This window comes from Tupaia chinensis, unplaced genomic scaffold (genome assembly GCF_000334495.1).
Source record: "Tupaia chinensis unplaced genomic scaffold, TupChi_1.0 Scaffold000591_1, whole genome shotgun sequence".
Taxonomy (NCBI): domain Eukaryota; kingdom Metazoa; phylum Chordata; class Mammalia; order Scandentia; family Tupaiidae; genus Tupaia; species Tupaia belangeri.
In genome coordinates, this window is record NW_006160107.1 from 1,913,405 (window position 1) to 1,933,445 (window position 20,041).

At 55.6% G+C, this 20,041-nt stretch overlaps 1 protein-coding gene across 3 annotated transcripts in view; it reads right to left on the bottom strand.

Moving 5' to 3' along the window:
* SEMA6A (semaphorin 6A) overlaps positions 1-20,041 on the bottom strand; it is a 75,502-nt gene that overhangs the window by 46,753 nt on the left and 8,708 nt on the right. For all 3 annotated transcript variants that reach the window (XM_027775666.1, XM_014591528.2, XM_027775665.1), the window contains exons 5-12: positions 19,191-19,292; positions 15,196-15,286; positions 12,188-12,307; positions 11,330-11,418; positions 10,147-10,364; positions 6,160-6,291; positions 2,195-2,350; positions 503-679 (exon numbers count right to left, since the gene is read on the bottom strand). In XM_027775666.1, the coding sequence (XP_027631467.1) occupies positions 503-679; positions 2,195-2,350; positions 6,160-6,291; positions 10,147-10,364; positions 11,330-11,418; positions 12,188-12,307; positions 15,196-15,286; positions 19,191-19,292 (1,085 nt within the window). The remainder of the gene's footprint in view (positions 1-502; positions 680-2,194; positions 2,351-6,159; positions 6,292-10,146; positions 10,365-11,329; positions 11,419-12,187; positions 12,308-15,195; positions 15,287-19,190; positions 19,293-20,041) is intronic.

The following is a 20,041-nucleotide window of genomic DNA, read 5'->3' on the forward strand; positions in this document are numbered from 1 at the left end:
CCCTCTTGCCCTCCCCCCCATCGTAGCTGCACCTGGAGGGGCGGCCGGGCACCACCGGCCAGCGGGGTCAGTGCTCTGCCTGCCCCGGCTCCCCCACCTCCCAGCCCCAGGCGATCTCGTAATCCTGTCAGACCGACGGTGAACAGATCCTCACACACATGCACACACGGGTACACATAAACACACATGTACATTCGCATACACACGAGCATGCACATGTACACACGAGCATGCACACACGCACATAATCACACATACACGTTAGTGCGCATGTACACAGAAGCACACATACACATAATCACGTGTACACATATGCACACACACACTATTGGCAAGGAGAAAATGATGCTTTGTATGTGTTAAAAGATTCCACAAACAGAAAAATAATCCATCAATGCAAAACCAAAACAAAGCAAACAAAAGCACGCCTGGTCTGCCGTGACCTCCGAAGGGAAGGGCTGCACTAGCACACGGCCCCGGAGGGCATGGACACCCCACTCACTTCTCAGGGTTGTACACGCTCATCTCCTCCAGGAAAACGCTGTCATTGAGGACGCCGCCGCTTCCTAGCCTGGCCAAGAACTTCAAGACGATGCCTTTCTCGGATCCCAGGAAAACCACGGTGTGGTTCTGGTACGGCCCGGCCGCCGTGTCCACGGCGATCTTGGTCAGGCGGTATCTGAAATGACACGGCCGCATCGTTCATGCCTTTGCTGGCCTACCGTTGAAGTGTCCCCTTCCACTTCAAACCGCTGTGACACGGCTTTCTCGCAGCAACCTCGAGAAAACACAGGCACATGGGTCACGCTCTCAAGCCGTCCTGCCCTGTCCTCCCACCTGCCAAGCATCGGCGGGCTCCGAAGGGGGTGGAGGTACGTGTGTGAGGCCAAGCTCGGTAGTGAAGGGACCGCCCTAGCCGCCCGAGACCCCAGGAGCGGCAGGGCGAGACCGATGTCTCCCGCGAAGGCACGAGGACTGCTAAGTGAGCTCCTTTAACACGGAGGAGGGAAACGAAGGCTCCCACCTCTCCACACTGTCCCCTCAGGGGCAAAGCCTTCGTCGACACAGTATCAGACTGAGAGCTTTCCAGACGCACCCAGAGGGGCCGAGGGAGCTCTGAAGGACAGCGGCAGGATGGTGTGTGGGGTAAGGTGCCAGGGGCTCTGCTAACACACAGGCCTGCACAGGCAAAGCAGGCCCACGCACAGCCACGCTGAAGGGCATGCAGGGCTGTCCTACGGGCGTGCCCTTTCCCGCGGACCTGTCACTCTACATCCCATGGACCTTCTCTGTCCTCAGCACCATGGCGGGAACCACCGAGCACGGCCTTCCGGAGCTACAGGCTACGGTTTCCGACCACAGTTAGGAGTATCAGCAGTACGCTAGCACCTTTCAACAAAGTCATGGGATAAAAGTGGCGACATGGTGGTTAAGATGCCGGATCCCACAGGGTCAGCTCTGTGATTTGAGGCCCGGACCCGGCAGCTTGAGCTGCACACCAGGCACATGTGCGTGTGAGCCCCAAATCCCAAGAGAATGGAGGAAAAGGGATTGGTTGAGCATGGCCACCACCCTGAGGGGTGATTTCTCACTTTCCCTCTATATCTCCCTCTCTCTCTGGTGAGCACACACACCCTACAGGAAAAAAAAAAAAAAGTGGTGGCAACGTTAATGAACATTTTGTTCGCCAACTGTCACAGCTGGACAGTACTCGGGAGTACCTGCTGCATCCCTTGAAAATAAGCTCTACGTACACAGAGCAGTATTTAGTGCCAGCACAGAGCCCTACCGAGCTGGCCCTTCTCGGTTGGCCACTGCTAGGACGATGACACGGAGCACGGATCTGCCCGCCGGCACGCTCATGAATACGGTGTCTGTGCCCGTGACAGCTAACAAGGTTGGCCTAGGCCCGGGTACCCGCAGCAGGTGCCGTGAGGACACCAACCACGCAATGTCCACGTCTGTTCACGGCCTCACTCTTCCTCTGTGTCCAACCAGCCTGGGACTCTTCTCGTGGGGATGCAGCTCTGCGGGCTGGGCAGCCTCCACCGTCCCAGCGGCATTTAGTAGCTGAGCCGACGCCCAGGCAGGCAGAGGACGTCTGTGGCATTGCAAACACGACCCATTGCTAGGTCCTGCAAGCACGAGACGAAGGCCAGAAAACCTTCGTGGGCCTGGCTTGCTCGACACCCACCTGACCATCGTCCGCAGGAACCACGGCCTGTTGATGATGGAGGGCACCGCCTCGTCCATGAGTGGGTGTGTCTTGATGAAGTTCAGCGTGTCGTCAGGAAACTCGTTGGAGGAGGCGTACTTCTCTAAGGAGGGTGAGCCAGCACAGCACCCCGGCCTAAAGTGAAGCAAAGGCGGGGGGAGAGGGAGCGTATTTCATGTCTTCTGGCAAATTCTTTGGATAAGCTGCTGCTTTAAGCATCCTGATGAAGGGAAAGGGCTCCGGGCTGAGGCGGAAGCGCAGCAATGCAGAACGCCACCAAAGACAACACGCTGCGGTTCTCGCTGGCCGCCTCCGCACTCCCCACTGGAGCCTGTGCCCGCGTAGCTCGGCTTTGCCGGAGGCAGCCTGGCGCCCTCCCAGAAGCTCCAGCAAGCCTCCGTGAACAGGGATGGGGCTTAAAAGGAGCGAGTGCGCAGTCCGCACGTGACTCAGGGGTGGGCCACTTATCCAGAGAGCCTGCTGGACGCTGCGGAGGCACCGGCTCTACGAGGGGAGAGAATTGTGGTGACTTCCTCGCAAGTGCGGGAGACAAGGACTTTCAGAAAGCTGCAGGGGCACACATCAGCCGGCCTCACCTTAGCCATCATTATCTCAGAGGACACTGGGGCTTTGTTTTTGTTATTGTTTTCATTTCTGTTAAATTTGGGCAGGGATGAAAAGCCAGTTTCACTGAAGATTCTTTCCTGAAAGGTCATTTCTTTGTAACTGAACAATGACAGCAGAATTCTATTCCAGGAGTCAAGAGTCATTCCAGGGAAGCCAGCCCAGGACACAGACCAGCCCAGACACCCGAGTCTCCTGCGGGGGTGAGGGGCATGACACCCACACAGCCCTGCGTGACCTGCTCGCACCTGACCTGGCACTAACCCAGACCTGAGCCTCATGAACTATCCTGACGTCTGCAGGAGACACCGGTGAACGTGTGGAAGGACGCAGGCAAAACCCTTTCGGGGGTAGAAAATCACCTAGAGCAGGGGTCCCAGGCTGTGGTTAGGAGGTGGGTCTATAGTTGGCACCCGTGTGTGGCATACCATGGAGCACTCGCTCGCAGGAGTGCCCTGACGCCAGCCCCTTTGGTCTGTAGCTGGGAAACTGAGGGGTCACGTGTGTGGTCAGGTCCGCATCACCAGGGGCCATTTCCTCTACCTCTCGCTGCTTCCCCTTGGATTGAGAGACCTGTAGCTTTGAGTCGTAATAAAATGTGAACTAGAAGTGGTCCCTGGAGTCACTAACAGTGAGGCTTCCTGTTTACAGCTGCTCCCGACCTCGCATCGCGCCAAGATGGGCGGCGTTAGGTTCTCACGCTGAAACGTGCCAGAAGTCCCAGTGTCCGCTTGCTGCCCCCTGAATCCCAGCCGGCTTTGAATGCGCTTGCATTCTAGTTACAGGAAGAAGAGCTCAGGGCTCCTGCTGATTCTGCAGAAGGGCGCGCTGTAGTTATTTCATTATACATTACCACGTAAAAACAGCAGAGATAAAGTGCACGGTAAACGGAGCTCACTCGAACTATCCTGAAACCGCCCCTCCGCCTCGCACGTGGGAAAACTGTCTTCCACAAACTTGTGCCCCAGGAAAACAGGTTGGGTGACAGCAGAATTCTATTCCAGGAGTCAAGAGTCATTCCAGGGAAGCCAACCCAGGACAGAGCCCAGCCAGACACCCGAGTCTCCTGCGGGGGTGAGGGGCATGACACCCACACAGCCCTGCGTGACCTGCTCGCACCTGACCTGGCACTAACCCAGACCTGAGCCTCATGAACTATCCTGACGTCTGCAGGAGACACCGGTGAACGTGTGGAAGGACGCAGGCAAAACCCTTTCGGGGGTAGAAAATCACCTAGAGCAGGGGTCCCAGGCTGTGGTTAGGAGGTGGGTCTATAGTTGGCACCCGTGTGTGGCATACCATGGAGCACTCGCTCGCAGGAGTGCCCTGACGCCAGCCCCTTTGGTCTGTAGCTGGGAAACTGAGGGGTCACGTGTGTGGTCAGGTCCGCATCACCAGGGGCCATTTCCTCTACCTCTCGCTGCTTCCCCTTGGATTGAGAGACCTGTAGCTTTGAGTCGTAATAAAATGTGAACTAGAAGTGGTCCCTGGAGTCACTAACAGTGAGGCTTCCTGTTTACAGCTGCTCCCGACCTCGCATCACGCCAAGATGGGCGGCGTTAGATTCTCACGCTGAAACGTGCCAGAAGTCCCAGTGTCCGCTTGCTGCCCCCTGAATCCCAGCCGGCTTTGAATGCGCTTGCATTCTAGTTACAGGAAGAAGAGCTCAGGGCTCCTGCTGATTCTGCAGAAGGGCGCGCTGTAGTTATTTCATTATACATTACCACGTAAAAACAGCAGAGATAAAGTGCACGGTAAACGGAGCTCACTCGAACTATCCTGAAACCGCCCCTCCACCTCGCACGTGGGAAAACTGTCTTCCACAAACTTGTGCCCCAGGAAAACAGGTTGGGGACTTGGCAACGGCTGGGTTGCCACCAGCTTTACCCGGCAAGGACAGAGCATTGCAGAAGGACTCCCTGAAACCCGGCCCCTCTGGTGAACTCCTCTTCTGACTCATCTAAAAGGTGGACAATGACTCAGAGAATCTGAGGTTGCTGGGGTGAGCTTCTGCACCCCACAAACAGCAGAGGAGGAGCACGCCACTTAATGTGGGTGAAGATGGGGGAGCCACGGGGATTTCTCTCGAGTACACTGCTGCTTATTACCCAAGTTAGTTCAAGTAGATGTACTCGGCTCGGTGTCTGGGCTGGGAGACTGGCCCCTGGAGGGCAGTTGGGATATGAAAAAATTAAGACATTGGGTTTCCCTCCAGAGGCACACAGGTCCAGGGATGCTTCCATGAAACGTGGATGGTCAACGCTGTAAGGGAGGGGCAGGGGGGGGACAGGGGCTGGGGGAGAACGCCATTCTGTCCCAGCTGGAAGGAGCTGTTCCAGCACAGGGATCTGCAGGAGGTCACATAGGGACAAGGGGTCCCTGGGCTGGCTGAGGGGCAATTCAGGGACAGTCTGGGGACGGGGCGCTAACTGGACTCGGCCCTAACAGGCCTGAACGTGGCCGACCGGTGCTCTCCGGATGATCTGCTGGACCCTCCCCAGACTCTCCCTGCCCAAGGCTTGGGGTCCTGGGCTCAGCTCTCTCCTGGCCACAGACTCCAGGGACCACTTCTAGTTCACATTTTATTACGACTCAAAGCTACAGGTCTCTCAATCCAATGGGAAGCAGCGAGGGACAGAGGAAATGGCCCCTGATGATGCGGATCTGATGACACACATGACCCCTCAGTTTCCCAACTACGGACCAAAGGGGCCAGCGTGTCAGAGCACCCCTGTGAGCGAGTGCTCCACGGTGCGCCACCCACACGGGTGCTAAACACAGCGCCCGACAGTCACCCTTTCTAATGTAGTAAAGGCACAGCGGTGACGCAAACTCTGTGACGCTGAGGCCCACGGCAGGGTCCTGAGGTCTCCTGGTACACGCGGGGCACACGTGGGGCACACGCACTTGTCTGATCGAGGCTGGCTGAGGTCAGGAGTGGGTCACAGTGGGAAGGCCTGGTTTGAGTTCTCTCTCTCTCTCTGTATCTCTCAGGGAAGAAGTACACAAATAATCTTACGAGAAAGGTAATTCTGGGTTTTGGTTAACGGATGAAGGCGGATGACCTCATAGGCCCTCCTATGGTGCTGGTGCCTGCCCGCCCAGCACAAATAACCTTACGAGAAAGGTTTTGGTTAACGGATGAAGGCGGATGACCTCACAGGCCCTCCTATGGTGCTGGTGCCTGCCCGCCCAGTGCTGTCGGGTGGTGGTGTGCGTGCAGGGCTGGAATGCAGGTCGCAGGAGGTTCGCCGCTGGAGGAGCTGCCTTCGCCTGGGATCCCTGCAAGTTTAAGATACCACGAAGGGACCTGCACGTACCTGGGCTTAGGGACGCGCTCATCAGGAACGGGCGTCCAGGTGGAATCGGGAGACTTCTGCTCCTTGAAGCGCCCGGTGAAAACACTGGCAATGTCCAGCATGTCATAGGCACAGACTGCAGACCCAGGGATGCTGCAACGGGACATTGCACACCGCCGTCACACATGCCAGCTCCCACGCACAGCTGGGGACACGCCAGCCCGAGTACGGGACTCGCCTGTAACAGCACTGAAATCTAAAGCTCGGACTCGAACCCTGAACGTAAGGGGGCCCAGCGCGTAGAGAATGTGTCTGTCAGCACGCTTAAAGGACATGCTGGTCCCCTCGAAGTCACAGAGCAGGAAGTCCCTGCATGTCACCGCCGCCTCTTGTGCTGCTTTCGTTTATAAAGGAAGAACTATTGAGCTGGAGACGGGGTTTCAGGAGTCCGCTGACGTTAAATCTCAGTCAGTAACCCAGACAAAACCCTCCGGAGAACATTCTCAAACTCCAAACCCGATGAACGTCCGAACACACATGTCTGCTGTCCACGGATTGCTCCTTCAAGCTGGGCCTTGGATGTGAGACTGGGGGGATGGGAGTGAAGCTACACTCACCTCGCGTCAGTCGCTTACACTCAACTGTTTACTTGTTTGTTTGCATAAGATGAAACGATCTCTGTCTCTAAAACACCAACGCTGTGCAAATAAAGTGCGCTATAAAGTGCTAAGGACTCATAATGACAGTCATCGCCACCCATAATTACACCCTTGCCTGGTGCTCGTGGGGGGACGCTGTCCTGCTTTTCATTGGCGGGGAAGGCACGAATTATTCATTCATCTGATACACCGGCTACGTCTGCCCGTGTTTGCTTCCGACTATGGTGGCTCCTTGGTTTCGATCAAACAGCAGGCACCAGCTGGCCAAGGGGCGCCATCAGGCCCGGCGGTGGGGCACCCGGGCCTGGGATGGGGTGGGAACATCAGGCAGGGCAGAGACAGTGCTGTGGGCCTGGTTTTGCACATATCAAAAGACTATGGGAAATCATTTCAGAAACGACTGGGAGAGTTTTGTGCCTTAATCACATAACGCAATTACTGGAGTATTACTAATAAACCAAGAAATAGGGGGGGATTAGAAAGCTTATTTGATTTCTACGTACATGGATATAGATTTTGTTCACAGAACTGCATGTGTAAGAAAGGAATCTCTGGGGCCAGCAGATGGTGTGGTGGTTATGTCACTAGACTCCCTCATGGTGACTGTTGTTCGAATCCTGGACGTGGTGGCTTGAAAATCACTCCAGTGAATCTCTGGGGCCAACAGATGGTGTGGTGGTTATGTCACTAGACTCCCTCATGGTGACTGTTGTTCGAATCCTGGACGTGGTGGCTTGAAAATCACTCCAGGTGTGTGTGCATGCAGGGCCGTCTCCCCTGGGGATGATGCCTCGCCCTGGCCGCCTCACTGTCTGTCTTTCTCCCTCACCAGCAAGCACATGAGCCCTATGGCCAAAAACCTATTAAAATATGAAAGAAAGAAAGAAAGGATGAAGGAAGGAAAGAAAGAAGGATGAAGGAAGGAAAGAAAGAAAGAAACAAAGTCTCTGCTCTAGAAAGTTAGCATTAATTAATTTTGTAGACATTTTTAGCATCTTCCCTTCCTAAAGTTAATGGGTTTACATATTTACCTTAAATACTGGAACTAGAATACAGAGACCAGCACAAGGCGTTGTGGTTAAGGTATTAAGACTCCCACATGGTCGACCATGATTCGGTCCTGGCGGCCTGAAAATCGTGCCGGGCGCATGTGCGTGCAAGCCTGAAATCCTGGCAGGAGGATGGAGGAGAAGGGACTTTGGCACGGCCGTCCTTCCTGGGAGGTGACTTCTCACTCTCCCTACCACTGTCTCTATCCGGCCAGTGCACGCACCTCGTGACAAAAACCTTAAAAAGCACAATTACATGGCAACAGGAGACATGGTGGTTAGGGCGCCTGTATTCTCACATGGCTGACCACGGTTCGAGTCCTAGACATGGTGGCTTAAAAATCATGCTAGGCGCATGTGCGTGTGTGCCCGGAACCCTGAGAGAAGAATGGAGAAGAGACTGTGGCAAGCCATTCCTCCTGGGGTGTGAGTTCTCACTTTCCCTCTCTCTGGTGAGTGCATGTGCCATATGGAAAAACCTTAAAAAACAAAACCAAACCCCAAACCGGATACCTATGGCTTAAACTATATTTTGAAGCAACTTGTAAAAGCCATCCTAGGGTTTTACACCTTCCTCAAAGTTAGGCTCGCCTGTGGGACCCTTTCTCTTCCTCTCCTACTTCACTCCCTCCTTCCCTTCCCTCCTTTCCTCTCCTCTCTCCTTCCTTCCTTCCTTCCCCGCTCTGCTCTGTCAATGCACATTCTGGAACTCCTGATCTAATGCAGCAGTGCTCCATAAACAAGGGTCCTGTCCGCGGGGGTCAGTGCAGCGTGGAGGCAAGCAGAACAGTGACAAGGACAACCGGCGGCAATCTGGGGAGGGCGGTCCACAGAGGGGCAGGGGCGAGGCCTCGTGGGAGGGCCGGAGCCGGGTTCCCTCGGCGAGGTGCTGGTCAGGCGGGCAGGCCAGCAGGGAGCAGCGTGCCCGCAAAGCACGGCACCTTCCAGATACACAGCTCGCCCGCTGCTCAGTGGCACACGCCGTGTCGGAGCGAGGGGGAGATGAGCAGGAAGGGGGCTTGGCCCTAGGGAGTGTGCAGGCCATGCTGAGGAGCTTGGGTTGTTCTTCAAGGCAGAGAGGTCCAGGAAAGATTTGCCTTTTTTATTCTTTTTTTTTTTTTGCCATAGGGTACATGTGCTTACAAGGGAGATAGAGAGAAAGAAAGTGGGAAATCACCCCACAGGGGGAATGGCCACGCCACAATCCCTTCTCCTTCATTTTCCACTTGGGATTTGGGGCACTCACACACATGTGCCTAGCATGATTTTCAAGACACTGGGTCTTTGACGCGAACCACAGTTGGCCACATGGGATCCAGCACCTTAACCACCGTGCCACCTGCTGGCTCCTCATGTAGGATTTGAAACACTAATGTGAGCAAGTTCGTGTGTTTTAGGAGGGAGTGGACTACAATTTATAGATGAAAGTCAACATGCATATTTTTAAACTGGCAAATTAGTTTAGCATTTTCAGATCTTACCAGACATGCTTTCTGTGACTGCGTAAGTATCTCAGGGCACTAAAAGGCTCTTTCCTAAGGGCCGTTTAAATGCTGTATCTATAATATTATAATATCTATAAAGAATAACCTACCACTAGCTCTTAAGATCGCTGGAGTATTTTATATGCCAGACATATAAATAGAATGTATTGTTATAATTCATCTAATTCCTCGAAAATCCTAACTGAATATGCTGCAAATTACTGTCCATGTGTTGATGAAAGCCGAGTGTTAAGGGCTTCTTAGTTACAAAGAGAGAGCAGCACACGTTCGTCCCCTGGGAATGTGTGCAGGAGAGGAGAGGCCCTGGGAAAGGAGGCCGGGAGGAGCCCATGGAGCACGGAGTCAGTGTGGCTGGGAGGAGCCTACGGAGCACGGAGTCCATGTGGCCGGGAGGAGCCCATAGAACATGGAGTTGGTATGGCCGGGAGGAACCCATGGAACACGGAGTTGCGCGGCTGGGTCAAGGAGCCCATGGAGCACAGAGTCAGTGTGGCCGGGTCAAGGAGCCCATGGAGCATGGAGTCATGTGACCAGGTCAAGGAACCCATGGAGCATGGAGTCAGTGTGGAATCATGTGGCCAGGAGGAGCCCATGGAGCACGGAGTCAGTGTGGCCGGGAGGAGCCCATGGAACACGGAGTCACGCCGCCGGGTCAAGGAGTCCATGGAGCATAGAGTCATGTGACCGGGTCAAGGAGCCCATGGAGCACGGAGTCATGTGGCTGGGAGGAGCCCATGGAGCACGGAGTCAGTGTGGCCGGGTCAAGGAGCCCATGGAGCACGGAGTCGTGCTTACCTGTTAAAAGGTGTGGAGAAGGTCGCCAGGACGACGTCGCGGCCATTGATCCGAATCACCTCCGTGACGGCCTGGAGGATGTTGAAGTAGAAATGGGAGTCTCCGGGAACAGAGCAGTTGAGGCGCGCCTTCAGGAAGGAGGTCCACTGCTTCTCCAGCACGCGCTGAGACCCGCCCATGTCGTTCTTGCAGACCTGAGCCACTCTGGGGAAAACCACCTGCAGAGGAAAACAGCCACTCTGTGAGGAATTTGTTCCTGAAACACCAGAACAGAACAGCATGGTGCTTCATTTAAGGCCGAGTTTCTAAAATCAGCAGAGAAAGGAGGAGGAGGGCAGCACCGGGCAGCAAGCTCGAAAAGATAAGGCGGCGCGTTTAAGGCGGAGCCGCGTTTAAGGCGGAGCCGCAAATCCGCAGAGGGCCCCCAGCCACACAGGCTCATTTCCATACGGACTGCTGGCCTTCCACCTCCTCCGACAGAAGCACGCTCCGTGTGCACCGTCTCTCATCTCTGCTGGGCTGCCCGCCCGGCCCGCCCGGCCCTGCCGCTGGAGCTCGGGCCCTCTAACTGCGAGCCCCCCCGGCATGCACCCGTGCTCTCAACGCAGCAACCACCTATTCTCTGGTGACAGCAACTGCACAGACCTCCTTTAACGGTCCTCTTGCCTTTTGCAATAAAGACAAAAATAAAAACTCGGTCTGTGTAGACAGAATATTTCCTCTTTCTTTAGAGCAACTCAATTTAAAACAAAACAAACGAACAAACAAAAAGCCCAAAAACTGCTATTACCTGCAAACCACATCTCAGGATACACGGCCCTTGGTAAGCAATCAGCTAATCGGCTATCAGCTATATTTTTGATAGAAATATTTAAGATTTTCCCTGCGATCCCTCACCGCTCTGAAAAAGCACCTGGGGCTTCCAGATGGCGTACTGTTTCATGTCAGCCAGTTCTGGGCTGGATCTTCTCAGAATGATGACCTCGTTATTAAAGACGGGACTTTGAAAGTTCATGGAAAAATAGGATCGAAGTACTGGTAGATTGCAGTGCAAAAGATTTTTTGAAATCCATGCATAGTTTTCCTAATATGCATCTTATGAACTTCTAAAGAAGCCCTCTATGCTTCTCATTTCAAGGTCATTCACAAGAAGAACGGCCCACGGGAGCGAGGGGGCTCTTACCTTCCCCATGGTGTTGTACTCCACCGCTATCTCCCTGAAGAAGAAGTAGATGTAGCTACCATAGTCCACCGCTTGGACAAAGTACGGTTCTGTAAACGAACGGGCACTATTAAAGTGGGGACACGCCACACAGTGCTGAAAGAATCTCAGTCGAGTGTAACCGGAGCCAGGCTGTTCATTAAAGGGTAGGGCCGTTAGACACCGGGTCAACACTAACCATTTCCAGTGACTGTTACATGCGAGTGCTGTGACTTCCGAGAGCACGTGTGCCTACAGTCTACCTTTCAGAAGCTTTGGAATCGACAAGAGGAGTTCTATTTTTTTTTTTTTTTTACCGGGTCCGGGACTCGAACCGCGGTCAACTACATGGGAGTCCAGCGACATAGCCATTACTCTAACTGCTGGTCCCGAGGAATAATGAGCTCTGCATGTCTCTGTGGTTTTAGTTCTCACCATGGAATGCTCCTATTTCAGAGAAGGTTTAGTCCCCGGCACCTGTCACCCTGACTCACCCAGGCGTGGAACAGATTTTCCCCGACCCCACTACCACTCTGTCCACAGGTGCCTCCCACGACCGAGCTGTTCAGTTCTTCCCTGCGGGGCTCTGAAATGGAGTCTGGGACAGGAAGGCCGAGTGCAGAATGCCCTACTGTCGTGGCAGTGGGCGTTTGAAAACTCCGCAGACTCACGGGAGGAGAAAAAGCAAGGCAAATAAATCCCGCGAGGCAAACGATACGAAGCATGTGTCCCTTTCTGTCAGGAACCTCTGCTAACTGAAGTGACGGTCTGGTCCACCCAGACCCTCCATCTCCCACCCGAACCTACTCCGCCCAGTCCTGTCTCCTTCTGTCTGTTCACCTTTCAGCCATTTCGAGTCGTGCTTGACAGTCCGCAGGGTGGGGCTGTCTCCCAGGCTCCGGTAAATGACCGCGTCGATGGCCAGAAAGTCCGTCACCGTGGCCGAGTACAGCTTCCCATCTTAGGGGGAAAGGGGAGAGGTGGTCAGGTGCAGCGGCCAGTGGGAGCAGGGTAATGGAGACCTCCCAGCCTGTCTCTCCACAGCAGGCCGACGAGATAGGACGGCTGGGAGGAACCCGAGTCTCTGGGAAAATGCTCAGCCCACATTCCGAGCCGTTTCAAATTGGGATCACAAGAGACGAGACATTTTTCATTTTTAAATTGCATGGCAATTTTTCTAAGCAGCTGCAGCTCGGGGAGCAGGATAAATGAGAACTGTCGTTGGCTCCCCTTGATTAGACTGGCCCTGACTGCAATCTCGAGGCCAAGGACCCATGGACACTGGCCCGCCTCCGCACCATGGTAAACCGGATTAGGTGGGGCCCGGGGAGACAGGCGCTGACTGCATGGCGTGAGTAGGAGGAATGGGGTCCTCCGTCTGAGGCGGAGGGGAGCAGGAGAGAGAAAGTTCGTCAGCAAAAAATAAAAAGGCTGACTAAGCTACTGCTCACATCCTGAAATCACCGTTCCTCTTGGCTTCAGTCACAAGAGTTCACTGAACTCGACCATCTGAACCACAACCGAAGGACGCGCGCTTCAGTGTCTGTTTTTTTTTTTTTTTTCTTTTTTGTTTATGCCAGAGCACATGCGCTCACGGATGGGGTGGGTGAGAAGCATCCCCCATGGGGAAGAGTCATTGCTCAATCCCCTCTCCTCCATTCCTCCCTCCTTTCAGGTTCCGGTCACACAAGTGCATGTACCCAGCATGTTGCTCAAGCTTCTGGGTTCGGGATTTGAACCGCAGAATTGGCCGTGTGGGATTCAGCTGCTTTAACCACCATGCCACAGGCTGGCCACCTCAGTATTGGTAAAGCCACAAACTGTGGGCATTCTTATAATATAAGCTGTCAAAACAAAGAAGAACGTGTGTGTGTGGGGGGGTGCTGAGTAAAATGGGCCTTGCTTCAAAAGTGAATGCTTTCTGCAAGATACGCTTGAGGATACATCTAAGGCAAAAGAGAACGAAGACTGAAGATTAAACTAAAACTTTTCCCCCTGGATTAGTAAACAGCTGAGAATAATCAAATGGGATGCTCTAAAATAAGAAAATCCTGTGTAGATTGGTGAAAACAATAATTACATCCAAATTTTTAAAATGATTTGATTCATTTTTAGTGTACCCAAATACACCAAAGCGAAGCTCTTGATGTGCACTTTCCAATCTTAAACTAACTGAAATTTGCTCAGGTTCAAGTCAGAGCTGTCCTGATGTCTCCCTGGTGCATCAGTAAATCTTAGCAGCCCCACGTCAGTAAATGTCGACTGCTCGGAAAGACTCGAACCGCAGACAGCAGACCTGCCCGGTGACCGGCACATACCTGCACACCAGGACCGACGCGCTACAGCCTAGGTCGTGAAGCTACTCAAGTATGCCCAGTTACGTGTGGATTGGAGGTACCCTCGCTCAGCCCCAGACACTGACAGCTGGGCAGTGCGGGCGGTAGGGGGCAGGCAGTTACTCCCCAGCTGTTCTCCAGGCCTGTCCTGCACTCACTTCCAGACTTTATCTCCCCCAAACCCTCACTGGTAGGAGCCACTATGCTGCAACTCTGTAAAACGACACCATTCAGTTGCAAAGAGGCCTTTTCAATGAATAAAGGTGGAGATTTAAAGCCCAAGAAAAAGATGTTCAGATACACACCTGGGCAGGGTAGTGCTCCACCTCCCCTGGCCGCCTCCCCTGGCTCCCGCCTCCACTGGCTCCCGGAAGCTCAGTGGCCTTAGCAAATACTCTGCCAGGCTCCCACTTCCATGTCAGGCTACAAGTCCTCTCTTTAGTTGCAATGGCACTTAAATGTCCCCTGCAGTCCCAACTAAGGAGCACAGGCTCCGTGTGGGAGGTGGTGCACAGGACGCCGCGGCCTTTCAGCCAGGCTTGGCCCGGGCAGGGCTCTTCCCGGTGATGCTGGACTGGCACCTGCGGGGCCCCACGGACCTTCCCTCTGAACATGGCTTCTCCAGGCTGTCCCTGCTCCTCAGCCCACAGATGCCTGACAGGCAAGAGGCTCACGGGGCCAGGAACTAATCTCGTTTCATAATCAAAGCCCTCCAGCCCCTCCGCCAGCGGGGCTGTGCCAGGCCTCAGCAGCCTGATGGAAATGCAGCTACAGCCATGCCCCGCCTCCACACTTGGCTGGCATGGCTTCCCGGAAAATCCTAATTAAACAACAGGCTCGCAGGCACAGAGGCCCGCTGAGTCGGGAAGTGACGGCCCACTTGCTGCTCCTGTGTGTCCCGGAGTGAAGTCAGGGTAGGACTGCAGGGTAGGGCTGGAGTAAGAGCCACCCCAAGGACAGCATCGCCCTTTCTGCCACCATCCTCGGTCAGAGGGAGTCCTGACGGAGCTTCCAGACGCTTCCTTCTGCTTCTTTCCCTTCTATTCTATACACAGACAAGAAGATGGCAGCCTTCTCAGCCCAGAACCATCCTCTGCCTGAGAAAGCAGAGGTCGGCATGAAGCTGGCCGGGGCGGCAATGCCGGGCTGTGCCCTGGACGCGGGGAGCTGCCGGCCACACGCCCAGTCCACCGTAAGGAGACCACATGGGTTCTGAGCCAGGCTTCCTATTCCTGGAGCCCAAACGTGCCCTAACGATGCAGCAGGCGTGCAGCGCTTCACTCCTATCCTGTTCTGAAGGCACAGAAGCCTGGTAAGTGTGCAAAGCCTTCTTTTGAGAAGCAAAAGTGCAATTTCCATGCTAATTTCAAATGGAAAAGGCATTCTTAATTACAGTATTCACCAGAGAATCAGAGTACAACTGTGATTCCACCGCGAACCCCCAGAGCGGCTTTGCAGCGACAGGCTGAGACACGTCAGAGCAAATGCAACGAGAAGAAACTGGATGTTTACCTGCAAACAGTGCGACGTTGGCGTGTTTGGCGTCATAAGGGCACCTGGCCATGCCACTAAATTCATCTCCAAAAGGCTCCAAAGTGTCCATCTAAACGAAATAATAGGACTTAATTACAAATCACAGCCAACAGCAGTAACAGCAACTGATACTTGTGAAGCAAGTAATTATGTACAGAGCTTGCAAATAACCCTCATCAACACCCCCAGGATAAATCTATTGGTGTCGGATGAAGAAACTGAGGCTTAGCGAGATTAAATCCCGGGGCCGAGGTTCCCCAGCTGGGAGAGGCTAAGATTCAGTGGTGCCTGCTTGACTCTCGGCCATTACAATACACGGACTCCCATATCCTTAGAAAGGGTCTAGCAAGAAGCATTGTGACCAAGGAACTTCTGAGGCCGTCGGTGGGAACCAGCCCCTCCTCCCATGAGTCGTTAACTCTGCAGAGAATGATGTGTTTCTGGGTTGGCTTTGCACGACGAGCCCTCCTCTGTGGGTTAACCGGCGGAAGGCACTGGCATCTCCACTGCTTAGCTGTAGGAGGCTGTGGCTTCAGCAGAAGTGCAGGACACAGATGGCCTTGTGCCCCTCCTTTAGCACCACGGAGTGGTGGCTCTGAAAGTGACTTTACAGCGCCCCAGACTGAAGCCGAGTCAGACGGAAGGGGAGCCCGAGCAGCTCAGCCCACGTCAGCGGCGACAGCTGGAGCTGCCACGCGGCCTCCGTGTCCAGCGCCCTTCCCCGGGCCTCGTTCCTCTGGGCTAGGCACGACCCCTGCCTGCTGGTGACCTGTGTGGCCACCTTACTACCTACGGGGGACGGACGGGGAGGAGGGAGGGAAGAAGAGACATGGAAGGACTGAGCCCAAACTTTAAACCAGGGAGAATTCACACGCAAATCTGGATGTTTTGCTTCTTTTGAACACGCAGGAACTCTTCAGGCCCTCCTGACCCCGCGGCAACAAGCAGCCCTAAGTGGGAGCAGCCAGTCCCAGCGAGCTCCATCCTACGGTGACCACGCAGTCCCAGGAGCGTTTGTGGGCACAGCGGAGCTCTACCGCTGCTGACCACGCGGCCACGCTCCCGCCCTCCCACTACTCCGGCGTGGTCCCTGCCTGGGCTGAGCTCTCGGCATCTGAGGCCAGTGTGCCGGTCGCCTCCCGTCTTGCTGCCTAGACCCTCCTAGGGTCCCTCCTGCTTTCTCTCCACCCTTTCCTTCCAGATGGGGGACTCTAACACCCAGGGAACGGCAGTGCAGGTGGCAGGCTGGGCCTGGCCTTGGGAGGCGCTGTGGACCAGGCCCCTTTCACGCACTCCTGCGCAGCTGTGTGGTGAGCAGGAAACCATGCCTGCAGTGCCACTGTCACTAGCGGGAGGCCGAGGGCCAACCAGGAGCGCGATCCCGCTGCGCGCCACGCCCCTCCCCGCAGGCATCGTCCCAGCATGGCAGAGCTCACAACCGGCCGGGGAGTGAGCTCCAGTGGCTGGTGTCCACACGCCCCGGTGTGAGGGGCACTTCCATCCTCTGGGGGCTGCGGGAACCGGCCACGGCCACGAAGACCGAGGGAAGATAAACTGAGGACGCACTGGGGCCAAGAGGGACATGGGAAGGGGGCTCGAGGTCACCGCCCGAGCAGAGGGCGGGCCTCACTGGCCCTGAGTGGACACGCTGTGGCCTCTTTTGCCTAAACTCCGTTTCAGAAAGGGGCAGGTCTTCGCTCTCTGCTCTCTGCCACTGCTCTGAGACGGCCCTGTGGAAGCCGTCCTGTTTTTAAACTGCAGCCGAGAATCAGGTAAAACCACTGTGCTCACAGAGACAGAGCAGTGTCCACCACAGCAGGGCTCGCCTCGGTCCGGACCCCTCTCCTCTCCCAACCTCTCTCCTGTCCTGACCTCCCTTCCTCTCCCGAGCCCTCTCCTCTCCCGACCCCCCTCCTGTCCCGAGCCGGGCCTGGCCAGGGTATTGGAGCGCCAAGGAAGCCTGTCATTCGTCATGGAAGACAGCTCTCCAGCTAGGGCACTCCTTGGGATTTGTTGGCAGCATTCATCTTTTTTTTTGGAGAGGTTTTTGCTATAGGGCACATGCACTTGCCAGAGAGACAGAGAGAGAGACAGAGAGACGGAAAGCGAGAAATCACCCCCCAGGGGGGGATGGTCACGCCACAATCCCTTCTTCTCCATCTGCCTCTCGGGACCTTGGGCACACATACACACGCGCCCGGTGTCAGTTTAAGCCACCGGGTCCGGGACTCGAACAGCGATTGACTACGTAGGAGTCCAGCATAGCCATTACGCTAACTGCTGGTCCTGGCAGCGGTCATCTTAGTGAGTCCTAAACAGAGCAAACGGGATGTTTGGTGGGACTCAGGTCGAAGCTCCAAGTGTCTGCGGCCACCGCGCGAGCATGAGGCTGACCGGCAGTCCCTGTCAGAGCGCCGGTCCTGTCTGTGTCTCGATAGGATCTTTCGTTTATGACAGATTTTTTGTACTAATTTTGACTTTTAGAAATAGGGCCGTAAAACATCTCTCATCTTATTCCTGAGCCCTCTGGGCCCCTGTCGGATTTGGTGCCAGGGCTAAGCGCCTCACTTGCCTCCCCCGAACCTTGGCCCTCGTGGGGCCCATTTGCCACTGCGAGATGGAAGATGAAGAGGGTAAAGCAGGCCCTCCCGCTGTCCCCTGAAGATGGAAGATGAAGAGGAGGGTAAAGCAGGCCCTCCCGCTGTCCCCTGTGCGCCTCTCCCTCCGTAGGGGAGCACCTATCCGCCTTCTCACTGGATATGTTCTCCGTGCAGCCTGCGGCCGGGTGTCCTCGCGACTGCACGGTGACGCCTACCCCGGCACCCGCTCACTCACCGACCTTGCTGCTCTTCGCTCATTCTCTGCCGAAGTGGCGACACCCATCTGTCCTCTCTCAGGACAATGTGTCACTCCTGGCCCCTCCCCCGTCCTGTGTGCGCATCAGGTATTAAAGCCCACCCGGTTTGGTCACGGAAGTGTTTCCGTCGTGTTAATCACTCCACGGCCCAGCGATGCTGAACCAAGCTCGGTTTCCGGAGCGGGGCGGGCCAGCTCTTACGCCGTGCCTTTGCTCAGGAGCCCTCCTGGGGGTGCCCACTCTGCGCCTGGCTGGTCTCTGCCCATCCTGTGAGACGGAGGCTGGGTGTTGCCTCACCCGTGATTTATTCCACGGAGAGTGCGTGCCCCTGCTCGGGAGGCACCTTGGGAGGTGGTCGCTGCCCTTGGGCCCAGGCGCCTCATGACCCAGGGAGCTGCGCCCAGGTGGGAGCACTGGGAGAAGAGGGTCACCCACCACCTGCCCGAAGCCTACCCTCTGCCCCTTCTCAGGCCGGGGCGGGAGCTCGCACTGTGCTTGTCACACCAACACTGTGTCACCAGGGTGCAAGCCCATGGAACTGGGGCTGCCTTCTCCTTGTCTGGCTTCCCTCAGGACAGAGGCCTCCCGCTGTCTCCTCCACACCTGGGCTGCTCCCCGCGGCCTCGCACAGCCCACCCTAACTGCCTGCACTGTGACGCTCTGGGCGTCCCCCTTGGGCCTTGCATGTAGGCCGAGGGAAGCGAGCCAGGCCACGTGCTGGCGTGCGACAGGAGGTCGAACGCCGGTGCTCCCTAGAGGAAGGTCTGCAGTCCAAGGGTGTGCTTCTGAGCACTGTTCAGACCAGAAATCCCACGCCATGGAAGCGCGCTTTTGTGCTCGGAGGGGACAGCGGGGTGGGGCAGGGAGAGAGGAAACACACGGTGCACGTGCTCAGTGTGTCGGCCTCCCCGAGGAAGAACCGGGCCTCACAGAAACCGGGCCACCGGGGAGGCGCTTTGCAGACTGTCAATCAAGCCTGAGCCCACAGGGCGCTCGGAGCCTGCTAAGACGGCTCCTGCAGGGGCCGGGGCTGCAGCGCTGGCCCTCGGGGGCTGCAGTGCAGTCACAGCATGCTGGGAAGTACCTCCCGGCTCCGACAGACAGACAGCGGCATTACCTTATAGTTTCTGCAGGAGGGGTTGAAGGCGTTAGTTCCGCAGACGAACAGCGTATCCTCGTTTTTCTTCAGCAGAACTTTAATAAAGTTGTGACACTCGTCCTGAAAGAGAACCCAAACCATTTTGCAAGGAGCCCATTCAATACTGACACCCATTCGTCACTGTACCTCCGGGTCTGCCGCCAGAGAGGTTAAGGCGAAGGCGGCCAGGAGCTGCGGGCTCAGAGTCAGGTTGCCCCTGCCCTTAACCTAGACAGGTCGGCAACAGTGAAAGCGTGCAGAAGGCAGTGTGCACGGGGAAGGACCAGGCCCTCGTCATGTCCGTGTTTTTTTTTTTTGTTTTTTTTTTTTGAGAGATTTTCGCTATAGAGCACGGGCGCTCGCCAGACAGACAGACAGAGGGATGGACATTGCCGCAGTCCCTTCTCCTCCATTCTCCTCTCGGGATCTTGGGCACACACGCACACGTGCCCGGCGTGAGTTTTAAGCCACCGGGTCCGGGATGCGAACCGCAGTCGACTACGTGGGAGTCCAGCGACACAGCCATTACGCTAACTGCTGGTTCCCATCATGTCCATTTTAATGCCAGACACTCCGGGGTCCCCTGATGTACGAGGCTCCCGGCTAAAATGTGTTTTTATGCCCTTACGTGACCAAAGGTGCAAAACCCGAGTGTCGCTGGCAGCTCCTCTGCCTGCTCCGAGGGCCTGGGGCGCAAGGCGCCTCCGCAGCTCCCAGTGCAGCCCAGGCCGCTGCCGCCATGTTTCAGCACATGGACTGCAAATTATTTTGCACATTAAAGCCTCCCGTAAGTGGATGCAGAGTACAATTACTGGGGGAAAGGGAAGAGC